This window comes from Meleagris gallopavo, chromosome 21 (assembly GCF_905368555.1).
Source record: "Meleagris gallopavo chromosome 21, MGAL_WU_HG_1.1, whole genome shotgun sequence".
Taxonomy (NCBI): domain Eukaryota; kingdom Metazoa; phylum Chordata; class Aves; order Galliformes; family Phasianidae; genus Meleagris; species Meleagris gallopavo.
The window spans coordinates 9758708-9777548 of record NC_139424.1 but is presented as its reverse complement, the minus strand read 5'-3'; the positions used below and the strand labels follow the sequence as shown (position 1 = coordinate 9777548).

Here is an 18841-nt window from a genome sequence, read left to right as displayed (position 1 = left end):
AAAAACTAGGTGGGCAACCAAATAGTTTTCCTATAGTCAAATCTATCTTTAAAAAGCTACCAAAAACATTGTTTAGCAATCCCTAATCATCTTAGAGCAACGTGCTTTGCAAATCTTTTGCTTTCCAAATGACTTCCAAATGTCCAGGGCTGTAGTTTTGTCACATCACACAAGATAAAACAGGAATTATTTGCTGGTTCAGTGCGGCTGACTAACCTGTACTAAGAAAGTCCACACTAAAATCCTCCCGTGCTTTCTTTTGGCTTTGGTGGTCAATGTTTTGAAGTGGGAGGAAAAGGGATTCCTTTATGCCACTATCTAAAGACAACTTGTACATAAAGCTAAAACATTTTGAAGAAAAATAAATGGCATGTAAGATGGGGAGGTCTCATGATATTTATTCTGTATTGCTGGAAGATAAACATAACCTAATTCCAGTAACAAAGCATTGTTTTTCCATTACCTATTGTAAATAACACATTTATTTACTCAGAGCACAGGAGCAGGTCGACATGTATGCTTAATACTGAAGAGAAGTGTGCGCTCTTTATTCTGGAGACTTTGTGCAACTACATTCCTTAAAAAAAAATGCTGTGTTTCTTAGATTCCTATCATCTTTTACTCTGGAATGAACAGGACAGCTTGTAGCATATGCCACCAGCTTTGGTTATGCCTCAGCATTTTTAAAGGTAGAAACTCAAGTTATCAATTAGATGAAAGGAAGTGTTGATATGTAGGTCTGAAGATAGTTGAAGCAGTGCTGAAATCTCTGCTTTGCACTGATTTTCTATGGTGTGTACTACTGTGGATCTTACTGGAGCAATATTATGCTACAGTGGAAGGTAATGCAGAAACAGGTGATCTGCTGTGTCACACAGGAGAAAATCTGTGCCAGACAGAAGATAGTCCTAGTAATATTTTATTTATCTGACTCTAATTTGCAATTTGCTATTTAAATTGAATACTCATTTATAAGATGTCATAAGGATGTCTCAGAGGGAAGTACTTGAGATCAACAAGGCAACAAGGTGACACATCAAGTGCACCACATTTATTAAAAAGTCAGAGTCCTTTCTTTACCCCACCATGAGTACTTTCCTTCCTGATCTGGCACTTCTGTGAATAAACAGAAGTGCCAGACACCACCCACTGTAACCATTCCAAAAAATAACATCTGTTTTCTACTTGCATAACAACAGAAGAAAGCACTTTCCTAGCTGAGAGGAGGACACTTTCTTCCCTTCAAGATAATTTCAGAACATTCCTTTCTGCAAACAGGAGAGGGAAGTACCTGTCCTATACCTTCAAGCTGAAATCATTTTTTGAGGAATTTGGATCCGTATAAGTTGAGACAGGCAAGCTCAGTGTTACCCAGCCACACAAGGACCACTGTATCTCACTTGCAACAGTGAAGATCAAACACTATGAAGAATCCTGCAGTGATGAAGGGTCCTCATATTATAAGGACATCAGAAAGCAAAAAAAGTCACTTTCTCAAATGCTGCTAGATATCTACAATGCAAGTTGTCATGAAGTGATGATTTCCAAAGCATAGGAGGTGCTTAGTTGGTTCTGGTTTTACATCCTTAAACGAATACTGTGATAATCTTCAGGTGGTGACTAATGCCTGTAACCAAGCTATTCCTTGGCACTAGAACTGTTCTTTTCCTTAGAGAAACTTTGCAAGTGTTTATCCACATATCCCATCATTCCAAGCAAGAGGTATGAGGCTGCACCATATGCAGCCAGCTAGGTAGACAGAGCGCTATTGGAGGTACCAGGAACAACAGTCAGTGGAGAGTTTATGGTGTCCAGCAGCTTGAAAGCCCATAGAAGATAAAAACATGAAACTCAAATCATTACTGAAGAGGTTTTCTGCTCAGAAAAGCACCTACTGATCTTGTGGATATATACACTTGACTCACTTTTAAAAGGCAAAACATGAATATTTTTACATTTACGTAAAGAGCATTCATATTAACTACAAACCTGTTAAATATTCTACACACGCTATGGTGTTAGAGGCCAGATATGGCTTTTCTCCCCCTCAAGGTGGAGAATTACCCTTAAAGTAGAAATAAGTTGACCCTTATTTCTTCACAACATCCTATGAGGTAGATAAGTTCTGCAACATCTTTTCAGAATGGGAAACAGAGACAAAAAGAGGTAAATTGACCTGCTTGAGGTTGTACAGCAAATCCAGAAACAAAACTTGGGTCATGATCCTAGATGTGTCTACTGCAACACAATGCCTTACATCCCAACTTCATCTTCAAGATGAAATAAACATCATTCATACACAATGACAAGATACATGTAGTCCAACACTAATTTTTTGATAGACTTTTGCTTCAGAAACTACATGAATAGGTGCTACAATTTTGTCACAGGACCTGGATTCTAAGGTGCACAATCAGCACAAGCCCTATCATCTGCACCTCTTATTGTTTGCAAGACCTTCAATGAGAGCCTCTCTCTTGCCTTGTTTCCACTTCAAAATTCTACAGTTAATTAATAAGATGAATCCAGTAGCTTTCCCAGTAGGTGTGAAGTCCTATGCTCCACCAGTCATTTCCAAGCCGGCAATAACAAAACCTGTGAAACCACATCTACCTAGAGCCAAGGGAGGAAAGATTCTTGGCCCTGCCGGTGCCACAGTGCAAAGAACACACAGCCAACATAATTGCTCAAGATTTCAACAGAATCATGACTAGCATGGCATCATATTATCCTGACCCTCAATAATGGTGTCTAAACGCACTGAGATCTGGGAATGAAAATAAGGTGATGAATAACATTTGCACGTTGACTTGGAAACAGCTCACCACAAGGTTGAGTCCAGATTAAAATATAACAGACTTTACCCTAAATAAGTGACATTGGGAATTTCTCTGTACAGCTGCTGACTTGATGATATGTAGCAGTTAATGAATTGTCAGCTCTTAACTGGGTCCAATAACAATGATTTACAAGTACATACCAGTGATAAAATAGTCCAAACTATTTGATACAACAGCTTACCCTCTTTTTATTTAATAAGTTAAATAAATTCTAAATCTTGATCTTGTTTGAAAATGCAATGGATCACTTGATCATACTTATGATCCAAACATACCATCCTTAGGGTTGTATAATTAAACAGCACATTTGTCTCCAGCATGACTGTAATGAGTGGTCCATACTTGATCTGATGTGCGACTCCCAGAAGGAAGCACTTAACGCTGGATCTGAAACAGTGACAAGGCTCTATGTTTCAGGCAACAGAGAGTAGGATTAAGGAGCCTTTCCTTGTATAACATGAATTCTTCATTGCTCACTGATTAGTTGTGCTGTTTGCCCATGTTGGGAATGTGTCCAGCTCAAATATAGGTCTTCCCCACGTGTTGATTGCCAGTGTGACACAGAAGACTCCAATGATGTTCATTACTATTCCAGACCTAACCTACAAGGATGAAAGTTCAAACCAACACCAACCAAACATCAGCACAGTGAGTTACAGCAAGGCATATTCATACAAAAAAAAAAAAAAAAGAAAAATACGGTCAAATTAAAGCACAGAAATAGCCACAGTACTCACTGCCCTAGGTTCTTGCTTAGGTAGAAATACCAGGGAACACACTGTCCAAAGCCGTTGAACAGCAAAGCATTCAACAGGTCTAGGAGATTTAGTAGACATTCAAGAAGTTGCTCTTATTAGTTAAAGAGTAGCTTCCATGCCCTTCAAGTCTTCAGTAAGAAAACTGATAATGTTTGGATGTTCAGCACAGAACCTGGTACTGTGTGATCCACAGGCAACCAGAGGACCAAAGTCCAGGCTGACAGGGCTTGTTACCTTCTACTTTCAGCTCTTTTATTTATCTTTGCAAAAGCCCCAGAAGACACTGGAAAGCACCAGCTGCATTTTAACACCTTGGTGTTTAAGAGGCTTACACTTGCCAGCTTTGAGTTTTCAGTTGGACTAGACAGTATGTCTGCCAAGGTCTATGAGAAAGGTAACACTGCTGCAGAGATGCCAATCTTTACTGTAATAAAGAAAAGGACGTAAAGTATTAGTTACAGCCCATAAGAGCACTCAGGTACTTTGTAAATGTTAGGCCAAGAAAATTAAACACCTGTCATACTTCAGGGGAAGTACAATGGAGAACTTCAGACAAGAGACCAGGCAGTTCATCATCTTACCATGTCCAAAACCCGGATGTGGCCATAGGAAAACACTATTGCATTTGGAGGAGTCGCAACAGGCAGCATGAAGGCAAAGGAAGCGCTCAGAGTACCCGGCAGCATAACATACAAAGGGTGGATCTTGACAGATGCAGCCTGCAACAACACAAAGACAATTACCACTCTAGAAGTGTTCCAAAGAAAAAGAACGTTTCCCAAACCTCTAAGACACATAGGTTCAGTTAATTCCCTGGTGTTACATCACCAGAGTAATTTTCAAGCATTTTATTATGGAATCTACACACGCTTAAAGATAACTTTGGTCTCTTTCCCCCACAGTACTTAAAAGAATGCTTGATTCTTTCTTGTTGCTCTACAGTATAATTTGGAGTTCTGGTCAAATTTACCCAGCAATCTTTTCTTTGACCTTGGGCTGCATTTTTAGAGCATTTGCTGGGTTAATACAAGGATGGAACTATAATTACAAAGCATGGGGAGTAACACTTTTAGACATTACATAAACTTTGTGGGACTCAGAACTGCAGTGACTAGGAGCACAGCACCTTTATTTGGACAATTCTATCCCAATGAAATGACTTGGAAAGTACAGCCACCTTTTTCTAAATTAAACAACAAAAGATCCTATTTTTTTTTCCTTTCATGCTTGCATTTCCATTCTGGTTAGAAAAGGCAGCAATTACAACTGCTTTTAGAGCAAAACTTACCAGATTTTCCTCCCTAAGGTTTAAAATTGTTCTGTCTTAATACACAAAATGTATTCTTAATGATCAAGCCCACCACTTTCCATATTCTAGCATAAATGATGAAGATAAAGGATCCCTCCAAAAGGATTAATAGAAGAAAGTGGTATTTTTTTTGTTTTAAATTTTCCAGTTCTGAGTTGATGGCTCAAATATAAAATGACCAGAAATAATTGATGTAGTGTGATCTATATTAAAAAAGTGACTCTCTTCACTTTCTCCACAGCCAAGGGGCGCTCCTTACTGCAGGCTTGAAGTGGCTTCCTGAGTTAGCGTCTTCCCCCAAGAAGCCAGTATCTCAGACTTGAGGTGGAAAGGACAAACTGGATGAAGTCTGTATTCCTACTGCTCATCTGCTTACAGTGTTATAAACATAGCAGTAATCTTAGAGATATAAATTTGACTCTACCAACATCAGATAAAGTCAATGTCTATTAGGGTATGCTGTCAGATAGACTATTTCATTACTGGATTTCAGAGTAACACTAGAGTAAAATTCAAGAAAGTTTCTAGTGATAAAATACGGTGTTTTATCACTAGAAACTGTTTACTCCTGATCTGTCAGTTGATAGCATAACAAGATGGAAGCAATCTTACCATGGATGAAAAGACAGGTAGGAAGAGAGTGGTTGTGGCCACATTACTGGTGCATTCGGTGAAGACCGCTATAATAAGGGAAAGTACTGTTGCAATGGACCAGGGTGGAATAGATCCTAATGGAGTCATCTGACGACCCAGCCAAGCTGAGAGTCCAGAGTTCTGATAAGAAAAAAGTATTTTTTTCAGTGAGGTTTCAGGGAGGTTTAAATTCCCTGGCTCAGGAGCATAAAACTCATTACATGTAGTGTTCCTAACAAATAATGCTAGGAGGCTCCCAAATTATATAACTTCCCCTCATGAAAGTTCAGTAATCTGTCACATACACTAAAAGGAATTCCTTGCCAATTGGACATAACACTCAGCCACACTTCCCTGACTTTCCTAGAGCCAAAATACTTGTTCATGATTTGGTTATATGTTTTTGTTTGTTTGTTTTTACTAAGCAGAAATAATTATTGCTGAGACTACTGGGAATACTTAATGAATCACTCACAAGGTTACTACAATGCATTTTTAATGTTTCTGAAGATAACAATGCTGTATGAATATTCTATGTTATGAAAGTACAGCAATAGATTCAAAGAGCTTACAGAGCCTTTGACTAGATAGCTTGCAATATTCCAGAGCTTTAATAATGTACACATAGTGAATGTGAATGAATGTAACAGACCAGAGCTTTAATTTACCCCATTGTTTAAAAACTGTCTAGGCACAAAACTTAGATCTCAATACAAACTTCCCCAAAGCATGACGCTCTTGATATTTAAGGCCATGACTTTGATGCATCTTAGTACATCTTTTACGAAGAAGTAAAGAGCGTAGTTTGCCTCAATATCCTTTCCTGTTTGTGGAATTCAGCTGCCTTTTCTGTGAATTTATGAACACAGGATCAAACAGTGGGCTTATGGAGCACAGCATATTGCCTGGCAACAACCATTCACAATAGATTCAAGAAATCCCACTGTATGTGATTTTTTGAAAATATCTACTCACAATCATTTTCTTCCTGATCTGCTCAGAAACAGTTTGTTTAAATCTGAAGATTTATGTCCCTTAAACAAACCTCAAATGGTTCTGGAAATCTTACAAGTGTTACTTATGCTTCTATTTTTTCTAGTCAGGGATGGGATCAGGATGACAATACAAATAAGAAAGGCTGCTCTTCTTATCTCTGCAGCCAGTGAAGGTCCCAATACATCCAGGGCTCAGATAAATTAGACAAACTTGATCAGTGCATGCAAGTTCCTGAAAAAGAGGTAGAAACATTCACCTTTCCTCTTTGTTTTTGCTAATTTGTATCTACCTCCAAATGCAAACATTTCTACTGAGTTTGCCTTTGGGTACATGCCAGGAAATGCACAGGAAAACAAACCAGGCAAGTCCACCTCTGAGTTAGAGAAAAATAAATATCAGAACATACTGCGCTTGCATCAGCCAAAGCAAAACCTCCTCCCAGCAGCAGCACAATGCTCCAGGGCATCTTCCTCTGAACCACATTCCAGTCTAGCAGTGGGGCTGATAAAAATGGCTTTTTAATATCTGAAGTGAGAAATGAAAAGCAGAATATATTTCAGGAGAGTGAAGCCATTTTATCTCCAGTTCTTTAAGATACAAGGGAAAGGTCCAGCAGCCAGAGGTATGTTACTGAGAAACCTGCACATGTAAGAGTAAGGATAACACATACAAGCAGGGAGCTTGCCCCAGCCCTGCACAGGATGTTTGTGAAATGAGATACCCTGAAGAAATGCATGCAAATCAGGAGTGTGTTTCAACCACATTAGCTGGAATGGGGTAACTTTCACAACATTACAATGCCTCTTTTAAATACCTTCTTCAGTCTGTTCAGTGTCAGACATGCTTGAATTCCAGCCTATGAATTTGGGTTTATTAGCAGGAAGGATAAACATTAGCAGGGCAATAAACACAGCAGGAGCAGAATCAGTGATATATCTAAAGGAGAAAAGAGAAGATAGCTTAGAAAATAAGACATTTGCGTTCCAGAAAATGGCTGCCTTTCAGCATTGCAATCAGTGTACCTTGTCATTCTGCTTGGGGTCTATATTTTAACAGATTGCTAGTTCATGACTCAGGTATCTTAGACCTACCACAGCACAAACATCATAAATGAAATCAGCACACTATTAATCAAAATAATATATGAAAATCTTCTGTAGGCAGGGTTACCTCTCTGGAAAGAAGCCAAGACTCAAAGACCGTATTCCAGCGATTAGCAAGAAAATTACCTGAAAGATCTTCCTATCACAAGTTTTATGTTCTTAATATGCCACATTACATAACATCAGGTGAAGAAGCAATTCAAAGCAAAGAATTGATTTCCCAGTGGTTTCTATACATGCTATTTTTTCAGAGATGATAGTACTGAATACTTAAATACCACAGCAAATTGTAACACATGCAAAGAAAACACTGACATGTACTTTTGCATGGCAGAGATAAGCATTGCAGAATTTTATCTTCCTTTAGGAAGCTCAGCATGCCCCATGTCCCAGTCTTCAGCCTTCATTGCAATACAAACTGTCAAACAGTTTGTGGATCTCATGCGTGAGAGAGAATCCAGCACAACAAACACAAATTCAAATATGGTTGGAATGAACGACCCCCAGTCAAAACAGAATGTAAGAGAAGGGGAATCTGATTCCCATCCAAGAGAGTATAGGATGAAAAAAACCTCAAAACTTACTTTTCTCCTTCTGGAAAGAGCCTGCTAGCCCAGCCTTTTACAAAGCCTGGGTGTCTGGAAAACCACAAGACAACCAGCAAAGCAAACATTACGAGGACATTGAATTCAGCATAAGAGATAGGGCCTAATTTCTTCATTTCTGCTTTCAGCACGTTGTATGCAGCTTTTTCTTTAGCAGTTCTCACTGTCCCACATCCCCAGCTTTTTTTAAAGCTTTAAGAAAAGGGAGAAGAAAACATTGTAAGCATTAACACACCAGAGGAATTTACCATGCCTTCCTCAATGAAGCTGTCCCTTCTCCGGACAGGCACAGACTAAAGCAGAGGGCAGGAACAGATAAATGATAGTGTCAAAGTATTTCACATGCACATGCCAATTTTCACAGAAAAATGGAGTCTGTAAGTCTGTCCATTTTGGTGCAACCTAGTATGAAAAACTCAGTGTTGAATCAAAGGCAGCAAGATACAGGCATGCTCATCATGGTCTGAAATTCTGAGATTTTAAATTGAAAAAGGCAATTCTGTCTGAACATTAACAACGTCTTACACTTTTACCTAGTGTGACTCTCCCCAAACGTAAAAGGTTTCCAAACTTCAAGAGCTGCTGTGAAATGCAACTGCTCCCAGTTACAGAATGAATAACTCGCCAGTGCTTTTGTTTTATCTAGACTTGCAAGTGACCTGATCTGCATTAGCTGAATGGTTTAAATGATATGAAGTAGTTAAAAAGCTTACTTGAATCCCATGAAAGAGCACTGAAGCCACAGCCACGCTAATACCAACATCAGAATCATGTTTGGAAAGGCAAACCCAAACCAGGAAGCAAAATTCACAACGTCATTATTGTTGGGGTATAATCTGAAAAGAAAAATGTTTTCCATATTAATGTAAAAACATTCAGTAATCTGCCTTCACTCCACTATGGTGTGGTGACAATTAGACATGTACATCTGGGACAACCAATACTAGTAAGCATAGGCAATACTCATTACCTAACTAAATAAAAAGGCAGCTCTAAATTTCAGAACAGAAATTAAGCGATGCTGTGATAGTTTTCCCTATATTCTACTTTAAAGCAGACAGGAGAGCTCATGCTGACATTTTAGGTCACAGTAAGATAAGCATTGCTGAAAGACCTCTACACCTGCTCATTTATTCCATGATGTGATGTTTTTTTCCTCCTCCCCCTTCATAACTGTAATAGGAAAACAATAATTTTCTCTTGAAGTTAATAGCTGCACTTCTGCTCATTTCAGTAGAAGATAAAGTTGCTACTTGGCTCAAAAGACCGAAGCCAGAGTTTTACGAACAACTTTCTGTTCTTCCCTGCATCCACCACTAGATAAGAAATAGCAATAGCAAATTTTCAACTAGGTGATAAAACCAATGGATAATCTAGTTGCTCCAGTTTAGTACTCCAGTAGAAGGATGGAATGTTGAGCAACCATTGAGGAGTCTGCAGAATTTTCACTGCAGAGAACACTGCATTTAAATAAATTCGTACAGCAACTGGATAAATCAATACGATAAGAAAGGTGTTACAATTACAACAAAGGTGTGATGACAGAAGGACCAGCACAATAGAAAAGTTCTATAAAAGAAGATCACTTACCCAGATCAGAAGAATCTAGGTTCACAGGGGAAAGCTTCACCAAGGAGAGAACTCCAAAAAAAGACCCTTCCCCAGTAGCAGCCAGCCCTCAAATGAGGTCTAAGAGAGGAGCAGCCAAGCTCCACCCCTTCCAGTCATACAGATGAATTGCCTTCACCTGTGCTCCCAGAGCTGACTGGATCCCTTCCCCAGGTGCTCAATCAATGGCTCAGGCTGTGACTCAACAGTTCCCATCTTAGAAAAGATTATTTGGTAGATAGCTCCTCTCTTTTAAAACAGTATCTATATAGTTTACATAGCCATAGGGAGGAGAATTAATAATACAACAGCAGCTAAGCTATTTTTACCACTTTTCAGTGTGTTTATGAGAAGACTTAATCATACATTCTTTTCAAGATCCCCACTGCAGTTGCTCTGTTCATGTACTGCATTTTACTTGAAAAAGAGGAGGCAGAAGAACCAGTATCTCATATTCAGTCAGCTGTCAATTACCAACAAGTATTTCTAAGTTTCTCAGATCTATCATACCATCACACAGCTTCCTAAAAAGTGCTGCAGCAGAAAAATAAGGCCCATCACTTTACACACATTTCTCATTTCAGTTCATCAGCTGGTTACTGAATAGTTTAACAACTGAAATGGCTACTATGAGTTTAATGTGTAGGTCACAAAATTGTGTGGCAGTAAAAGTAAAGAAATAGCAAGAATGACTTACTGATTCATCTGGCCTTTCAATACCATGTTTGGCCCTGTTCCAGTCAGTGTTGCGGTTCCTCCAATGCTGGCAGCATAGCACACACACAGTGTCATTCCCTTACGTATACGTTTCTTCATTTTCTTTTCCTCAGAAGATCTGGTGCCATCAGGAACTTGCCCATTGCTTATGACTAAATACAAAGAACATAACTTGCCTCAGGTGCAAGGTTCGGAAGGTGTAAAGTTCAGGTCAGGGCCTGCAGACTCAGTTCTTCCAGTTTGTGCATGCCAATTATTTTAATTTTAAAACCCCACAGAATACTTCCCCAAATATTTCAGAATTATGTTCATGAGGTGCTGAGGAGAAAGGTTGATAATCTGGCTCTACATGATCCGAGGATGCTGTTGCCCATCTTGATGCCACAGTTTCTAAGCAGCAATTTCCTATTTCACAGAGAGTTTACCATCACCCAGAAACTGTAGTCATGAGAATCCTTTCAATACCACAGTAAGAACTCAAGAAGTTTTAGCAGCTGCAAATATGACAGAAAAAAAAACCAAAACAAAACAAAAAAAGAAACCAAAAACCAACAAACCAAACAAACAAATAAGAAAAAAAAAACCAAAGCCAAAAAACCCAAAAACCAAAACCACCCCAAACATAATTCTGGCCTGGCACAAACTGTTTAGATCAGTGTGAAATTTTGCTGCTGTGCCCATTCTGCTCTAAGATTAACAATTTAATCCTTAAATCTGACTGGACTGAGTGAGACAACGAATGTATAGCAATTACAAACAATTTAACAATAGCCAAGGGTATTCTTCACTCAAATTTGTTGCTTTCATTGCATGTTAGAGGTAAATTAAGTAGCAAAGCCAAGTAGTTCCTTCTAAGAGTACAGAAATCCAGCAAAATTATTAACTCCAGTCTAAGTGCAGAAGTTTTTGAGACTCAAAAATAAACACTAAAAACAGCACAGGCAAACTTAAAAAATTATGTTAATACAACTGTTTGGAAGCTAGCAATGAGAAAGCCTGAAGAGCACTCTCTGACCTATTAGTATTCTCTTGAGCTTGCATGAGTTACATAAACACATGCAATTGCGCCTGAGCTTTGCACAATTGTGCATTCTCCCTTCACAGTGAGGCAAGACATCACACAACCAAAAAGCAGAGATTTCTGTTGTATCTCAGCTATGCTTCCAAAGTCCAAACAAATATGGCAATTGAGTCAATATCATAACAGGGCAATAACTGGCACATGTGAACTGCCTCATACACTGCATCTTCCACAGACATATAATCCTTCTGTCCCAGGCAGAAGGTTTGAAGTGTGGGACATGGTATTCACTACCAATCTTTGAACTCATTCTTGTACACAGTCTCACAGGGAATCATGGCTGATCAAACTACTAATTCTGTGAAATCACGTCCATGAACATCACTAAGACATTTCTTCCTTCTCTGAAAGAGAAAGGCATCACAGATTGATTTTTAATAGTATTTAATAATATAGCCCTCTGTACTTGCACAACAGAGCAGTGAAATTGGAGAAACTCAATATGTGAGCTCTGAGTGTAACAAATTCAGTGGAATCAACTCATTCCTTTAGCAGGTCCTTACCCTCCACTGGAGTGGGATCTGATGCATTCTTTTCCTCCAGCTCAATCACTGTATTTGTTTGGCCAGTTGCTTGTTCCATCATGGTCACATCATTCTCTGTGTTGTCCATTTGATCCAGGACAGCCTGAACAATGGGAACCATCATAGCAGTGGTTGCTGTGTTACTTATCCACATGGACAGGAAAGCAGTGACTATCATAAACCCCAGCATGAGGCTGAAAAGAGAGAAACAAGCAGAGGAGAAAGGAGGAAAAAACAGACACCGCTAGGCTTTGTAGTTACTGTAATTTAGAGAGCAGAGTCCATACAGGGATGTGCGTAGTCTCTGATAATACAAAGCAGAGACAGATTCTCTGCTAGCTCTGCCATCTTCATTGAAAGAATTCAAGAAAGGCATTTAGCTCCTTGATCTGTGCATAATTAAGTCCACACTACCTTGTTCCCAGTAGCAAGAACACAGAATTTATCCAGATTAAAATAAAATGAAATGGCAGCTCTGTAGAAGTGAAATATAAAACTGTGTTTCTTCCCTGCCTATTGTCATTGTGACTGAAAACTGCTTTTGCATCTTGTAAATTTGGCTTTATCTGTAGATGCAAACTAATGGATACTGGATGCTCTTCACCACCATCACCTTTGCAACACTTCTGGCTGTGTAACTGGCACCACTTAAGTATGACAGAAGGAGCACATGGCTTTTAGGTGAGGACCATGTCTCCATTCACACAGATGTTGGTGGCAATCCTGCTTCACTGATGACTTCAGGTCATGATAAAAGGATTTGATAGGAACTGTGAATGCCAGCACATACAATAATACATCAGCTGGGTAGCAACAATATAGATGAAACCATAGCCTTGTGGTTGTACAGAGATTCAGCCTAAAACAAGAAGGAAGAGAAAAATTTATCTCACCTGTCTTCAGACAGGAACAAACAGGTATTTGGATTCCACTCAGATTCTTACTGCTTTGCAGTTGATAAGAACTTCTTGTGCACGAATCATCTGCCCTACTATAGACAAGCCTTTTTCTTTTTGATGACTATACAGACAGTCTAGCTATTTGAATCGGAAGTGAATGCTTGTGTTTTGAAAACTGAATTCCACTCAGTAATTTTATCCAAGAATCAAACCGTGGACACAATAGGAAATGTGAGAGACTATAGAGATTGGAGTTGACATAAAAATGAAAGTATTTTCATGCCATTCAAGTCAGCAGTCACAGGCGCCCTACCATTATTATGTTTTTGGATAAAGGGCAAATTAACTGTTCCTACAGAAGATTTCACCTCTGGAAACTCTGTACAAGTGCAGCAAAAGAGCTTTTTGGAACTCCCCTCCTATGCTGACTCTTAAACACCATACGTAGGTCTCTGCTATACTGACACAGGTAAAGAAGAGCTAATGTAACATTCTTACAGTGCAGGCTTCACCCCAAGTATCAGCAGGACTCTCAGCGCAATCCTTTTGTGAAGATTCCACCGTTCAACAGAAATTGCAACTATCAGCCCTCCAACAAAGAGCATATTTGTGTCATTTAGATACTGCAAGCACACCTGTAAGACAAAGAAGATAGATCAGGGGATCAAATCTTGCCTCTTGCTAGTTTCACTAGTATTTCCTGCCTTCCTCTCAAAGCCATTTAGTGCACCACGCCTCACCCCAACATTGTCAGAAAGAGCAGTGGCAGCCTTAGAACTGCCTCCAGATTCTGGAACTCTTGATTCCCTTTTTTAGTGCTGAACAGCCTAAACTGGAAAAAAAAAAAAAGATTGATAGAGGCTCAAAGTATCATGTAGGTATCAGAAATGCCAAATTCCAAAATAGATTTCCCAGAACTTCTAACGACCTCACCCATCCTAACTATTACTGGCCAATAGTAGACGTGGGCTATAGTACCTAAATGCAGTGTCTCTCACTCGGGCTAAAGCACTACTCTTCCACTAGCATAAACAGCCAATTATCCTTTAGCAGCATGAGCTTCAGAGGGGACACAGTGTACTTGCTGGCATTGTACTGTCTACCCTGCCAGAGGAAGTTTGCCTCATGCATTCTGAAATCTCCCAGAAGATGTTAGCAATGCTCTCTAATTCGGTGGGTTCTGAACATACAAACTCCTGGCACTATTGTGATGTTTTCCATCAGGATCCATGCCCAGAGGACATTTCCCTCTACCACCCCAAGTCCCACATCCTTAATATTTTGGGAAAATACATATTCGGTTCAGCATTTTCCCATACCAGAACCCTGCTCAACATGTTCAAAAACAGCACCAGAAATTGAATGTTTTCCTACCAGTGAGGGATCAGAGCAAATCCTTTTATCAGATATGGAAGGAGTAAGAACTGTTCCTTACTGATTTAGAGCTCTGAACTCCAAGCAGAGGGAAAAATACCACTGGCATTAGGGAAGTAACAGCCAGTGGGATAACTTCGGTGCACCAGTACACAGCCATGATGATGATGATATACGCACATTTGGCTTCCTGCAATATAATGGAAGACATAAGTATAGAAAACTATTCTTACAGATAAGAAACACACTGCTATCTCTTCTAAGGGAAACCAAACATTCAATTGTCTGTAGCTTAACAGAAATAGGTAGCAAGGACACAAGGATTTAAACTTGTACATTTTAAGTCTTGTTCAGAAGCCAGTTGCATAAAAAGTCTTTTTGACCGTCATGTGTTTTCTAATGCCTTTACGTAAAATGTAGGGCATGAAAAAAAAAAAAACGAACCTTCCACAGCTAGGTAAGTACAGTTTGCAGTGTGCAATTACCATTTGGCAGTTGAGGTAAGCAAATTTCACACCCAGGTGCCAAGAATTTCTAACAGTGTTTAAGATTTGGGCATTTTTATTTTTAGTAATCTATTTTTAAAGGATGCTTATAGATGAGTATTTCCTAGTATAGGTGAGAAGACTGATTGACATTCAGATGTATTTGAAGTGTGTCTTAGTAACACACTTGAACCCAGAAACTGTATCACTGAACAATTTAGAACTATATCTCTTACCATTTAGAATTTTTTTTTTTTTTAGCAGCTAAGGACATATGAGATATTAACTTGCTTTCCCAAATCATACTGTGTTTACCTAATAAGGGATCTAATTCTCTAATAAGTTATCTAATAAGAGGATTCCCTCATCCCCTGTTGTAACATGACTCTTTATACCATTGGTCACACATTTCTCTAACCTAGGCTTCCTTGGTTTGTACTTTCAAAATTGTTAGGAGAAGCAAGCATTCATTAGCCTACAGTAAACAATGTTTTAAAGCTTTAGTCAAAGCATTCTGCTCACAGTTTGTTCATATTTAGGGTATGTGTTTATAGGATCTGATTCTAATACACAAATGGGACTTTATTGCAAAAATAAATGGTGTTACAGTGATAGTTAAAAATTGCTATATGGTTGTATTTATAAACAGGGAGGAGTTGAAGAATTAGAAAACAGTCCTTGTAAGTAATTTTTTTTTTTTCAGGTTTAGAGGAGATTAATTGCAGGACAAGTTTTGAAAGAAATGTTTCATTAGAGACTAGAAGATATCAGATAGATCCTATTTTAATTTCTTTCCTTGATAAATGTGAGGTGAGCTTATGATTGAATTTAAGCTGTACAACAGTAACTAAGTGCAAGAAGATACTGTAGTTAATTTATTTGATAAGATAGATGAAAGACACACAAACTACTCTAGAAGAATATTACTTTAAATAAAAAAATACAGAAAAAGCTGGTTTTGCACAGTGGAGAGTAAATAATTTACATGAAGTTCAAAAATACAGCCATGTTTGTAAATTAACTCAAACGTCTACAGCTAGTTTGAACAGCCAAAGTTCTGAGATTAAATAAATAGCTGTATCCACATCTATATACATCTGTGATTTATGGGAATAGTGACAAAATGTTTCCTTGGTGTGTGTCTGGACAACCCAGAGCAATCACTATGACTAGTCTTCTCACTGAGAGCTGAAAAGCAGCTACTGATGGAAATGGTACTCTCCCATTGTGTAATAATGTGATTTCCTAGATAAGACTGATGACACAATATTTCTCCAATTACTGGGAAACTGAAGAGATACTCTCTTTTTTTTTCTTTTTTGTTTTTATATTTATTTTTACCAGGAAATTGTCCTAGTATTGATCACAGTAGTGCCAAACAGCCAGAAATTCCTTTCCTTAAGGCACCAGCATTCAAGTGAAGAGCGAGGTTGTTATTAGACTGGTAAGCCAAAGGTTTTTCTTTTCTTTTTTTTTTTTTTTTTTGTTTGTAAACATGTTTAAAATACACCTGCATAATGCTCCTCCTGTAGTTTAAAATATATGGATCATCACACTCAGAAGAAAGACTGCATTTAGTCCTAGAATAGCTAAAGCCCTAGTAGGTGAAAATACTGTAAACAGAGGTTTCACATTTTCCCAAGAATGCTACAAGGTTTTAAAGATAAAACTCTTGGTAGCTCATTCCAGCTTCATGCTGATGTAACTGCGCTGAAAGCAAAGGAGCTATGACACCCCCCATCACCAGAGGAAGATGGATGTGGAGTACACTGCATTCAAACCCATCTTATAATCACTGCATAACGCATAGTGCATGGCTTCCTAGTGCTTCACTGGATGAAGAATGGCACTCGGGAGCACTCTTAAAAGCATCTCAGTGTCTCAGCAGCAGGCCTACAGAGAACAGAAGTCACCCCTTTTAGCCCCCTAACTCCCCACTGACAGTTATTCCTAGATAACCTGGAGTGCAATTCTACACATCCAAGGCAACTATGAATATATTTATCTTTGGGTCAAAAAGAATTGCACCCAGTTTGCAAGATGGGTTGGGTCTGTGGGAGCCCAGGCTCTGGCACTGGCATATTCCTTTGGATGAACAGATGGGCATGGGGCTCCTGTTTTGGGCTCCTTATGTGAGCTACACTGCCAAGCACCGGCACCATTTGAAGATCATTAGGAGCAAAAGCAGTTCAACACATCCCTGAGCCCCAGGACTGAGAGGCTAACTGAGCTGTGAAGAAACTCCTCTGGGACAGGGTGCCAGGAAGGTGCTACCTCAGCGGCCGCTCAGGTGGCATAGGAGATACAGCGCCAGGGACCGAACGGGGAGCGCTTTACACAGCGACCGCCCGCTCTGGGGGGATCCCCACACGAACCCGAACCGCGGCCGCCGGCCGCGCTGGGTCAGGGGCAGCTGCGGGGCTCGGCCCTGGGGGCGGAGAGTGAGTGGGTTCCTTTGGGGCAGCGGGTTCCCGCTCGGAACCCTCAGGCACTTACCCGCGTGGGCACAGTGATCGGCAGCGGCAGCAGCAGCAACGGTGCGAACAAGAGGATGGCGAAGGACCGGTACCTCAGCAGGGGCCGTGGGCACATCGAGGCCATCTTCTGTGGAGAGACGCAGTCAGGGCGCGAGCGGCACGGCACCCGCTTCCCGCCGCTTTAAATAGTGGGCGGCGGGGCCGCAGCGGGAGGGACATGGCGGGGGGCGACGCGACCCGCCCGCGCCCTGACGGGACACCGGGTCCGCCCGCGCCCGGACAGGGCCGGGCTTGCGCAGAGCGATGCGGACGCGGCCCACGAGCGAGATAGCGGGCGGAGAGATGCCGTCGAGCGGCGGCCCAGCCACCCTGCCCCGCGCCCGCCCCACCGAGGGTCAAGCGGACCTGCGGTTCCCCCCTCCCACAGACAGCCCTGGGGGACGCGGAGCAGGTGTCCGCAGATCCTGTCCGACAGCTGGGAGATCTCGGCGGGACCCGGAGCGAGGTCGAATCCACCAGCTCGGTCCCTATCGGGTCCCATCCATAAAGTGGGGCTTTCCCCTCTCTCCATTTCTCTCAGCGAACAAGGAAAGCAACTCGATAGCCGTGTCCAAATTATCTCCCCAACTGGGAGAATGTTCAGGAAAATCTCTCTGTTCATAGTGCCTGCAAAAAGCTGCCACCGACCACTGATTCTCCCATTGCACATTACCTGCAGGACCAAATCCTTGCCCAGACTTCTCCAGGTGCTGGATGCACAAGTTGATGGCAAGGGAGGACCATCTCTCATTTACACAGTGGCGGGGAAGGACAGAGCTCCCCTGGGGAAATGCAGAGTTAATCCTGCAGTGTGGATCTCCCTAAAACGAAGGTCTGTGCAGGCATGCATGGTTGTGTTTCACTGCCTATTATTTTATGAGAGATTTTGTGTCCATGATCTGAGTTAAAAATATCCCAGAAAGGTTAACAAAAAAAGTTATTTTTAAGCTGTATCGTTCCAGTGATTAGGGTTAGGGTTAGTTTAGCCTCTACAAAATCAGAAGTGACAGCACTACTGAGAGTACGGCAAGCACTGCTGACACGGCAGAAAGAAATGATTGGAGTGGAGGAGGGAGGGATTGGGCACCAGACAAAGAATTCTTCTGTGATGATAAAAGCCACCTGAATGGAAGACAGCAAAGATGACAATTTGATCCTGTGGACTCTGTACAGTCATACCAAGCAGTTACCCTCAGAAATAAAGAATTTCAGATTCTACAGCAAGTAATGGGGGAGCTCTGACTATAGATTGCGCTGTTTGTCCTCTTGAGTAGAGGATCTTGAGTAATTGAAGTTCAAGCAAGACACTCCAGTGTTGCTGTTCTGTTTGTAAAAGCAATGAGTGTTCATTAAGGAAAACTGTAGCCAACTGGATCTGTACAAATTCCAAATA

The 18841-nt window shown here is 40.5% G+C and overlaps 1 protein-coding gene across 1 annotated transcript; it reads right to left on the bottom strand.

The window, feature by feature from the left end:
- Positions 1-1132: 1132 nt before the first annotated feature.
- Positions 1133-17752, bottom strand: SLC13A5 (solute carrier family 13 member 5). Its single transcript, XM_085240805.1, has 12 exons — positions 17429-17752; positions 14509-14637; positions 13572-13708; positions 12154-12368; positions 10550-10721; positions 8958-9080; positions 8224-8436; positions 7351-7472; positions 6943-7061; positions 5520-5681; positions 4180-4317; positions 1133-3442 (listed from the first exon to the last, which is right to left on the bottom strand). The coding sequence occupies exons 1-12, from the start codon at positions 17531-17533 to the stop codon at positions 3314-3316; spliced, it is 1764 nt and encodes a 587-aa protein (XP_085096931.1). The 5' UTR covers positions 17534-17752; the 3' UTR covers positions 1133-3313.
- Positions 17753-18841: the final 1089 nt, after the last annotated feature.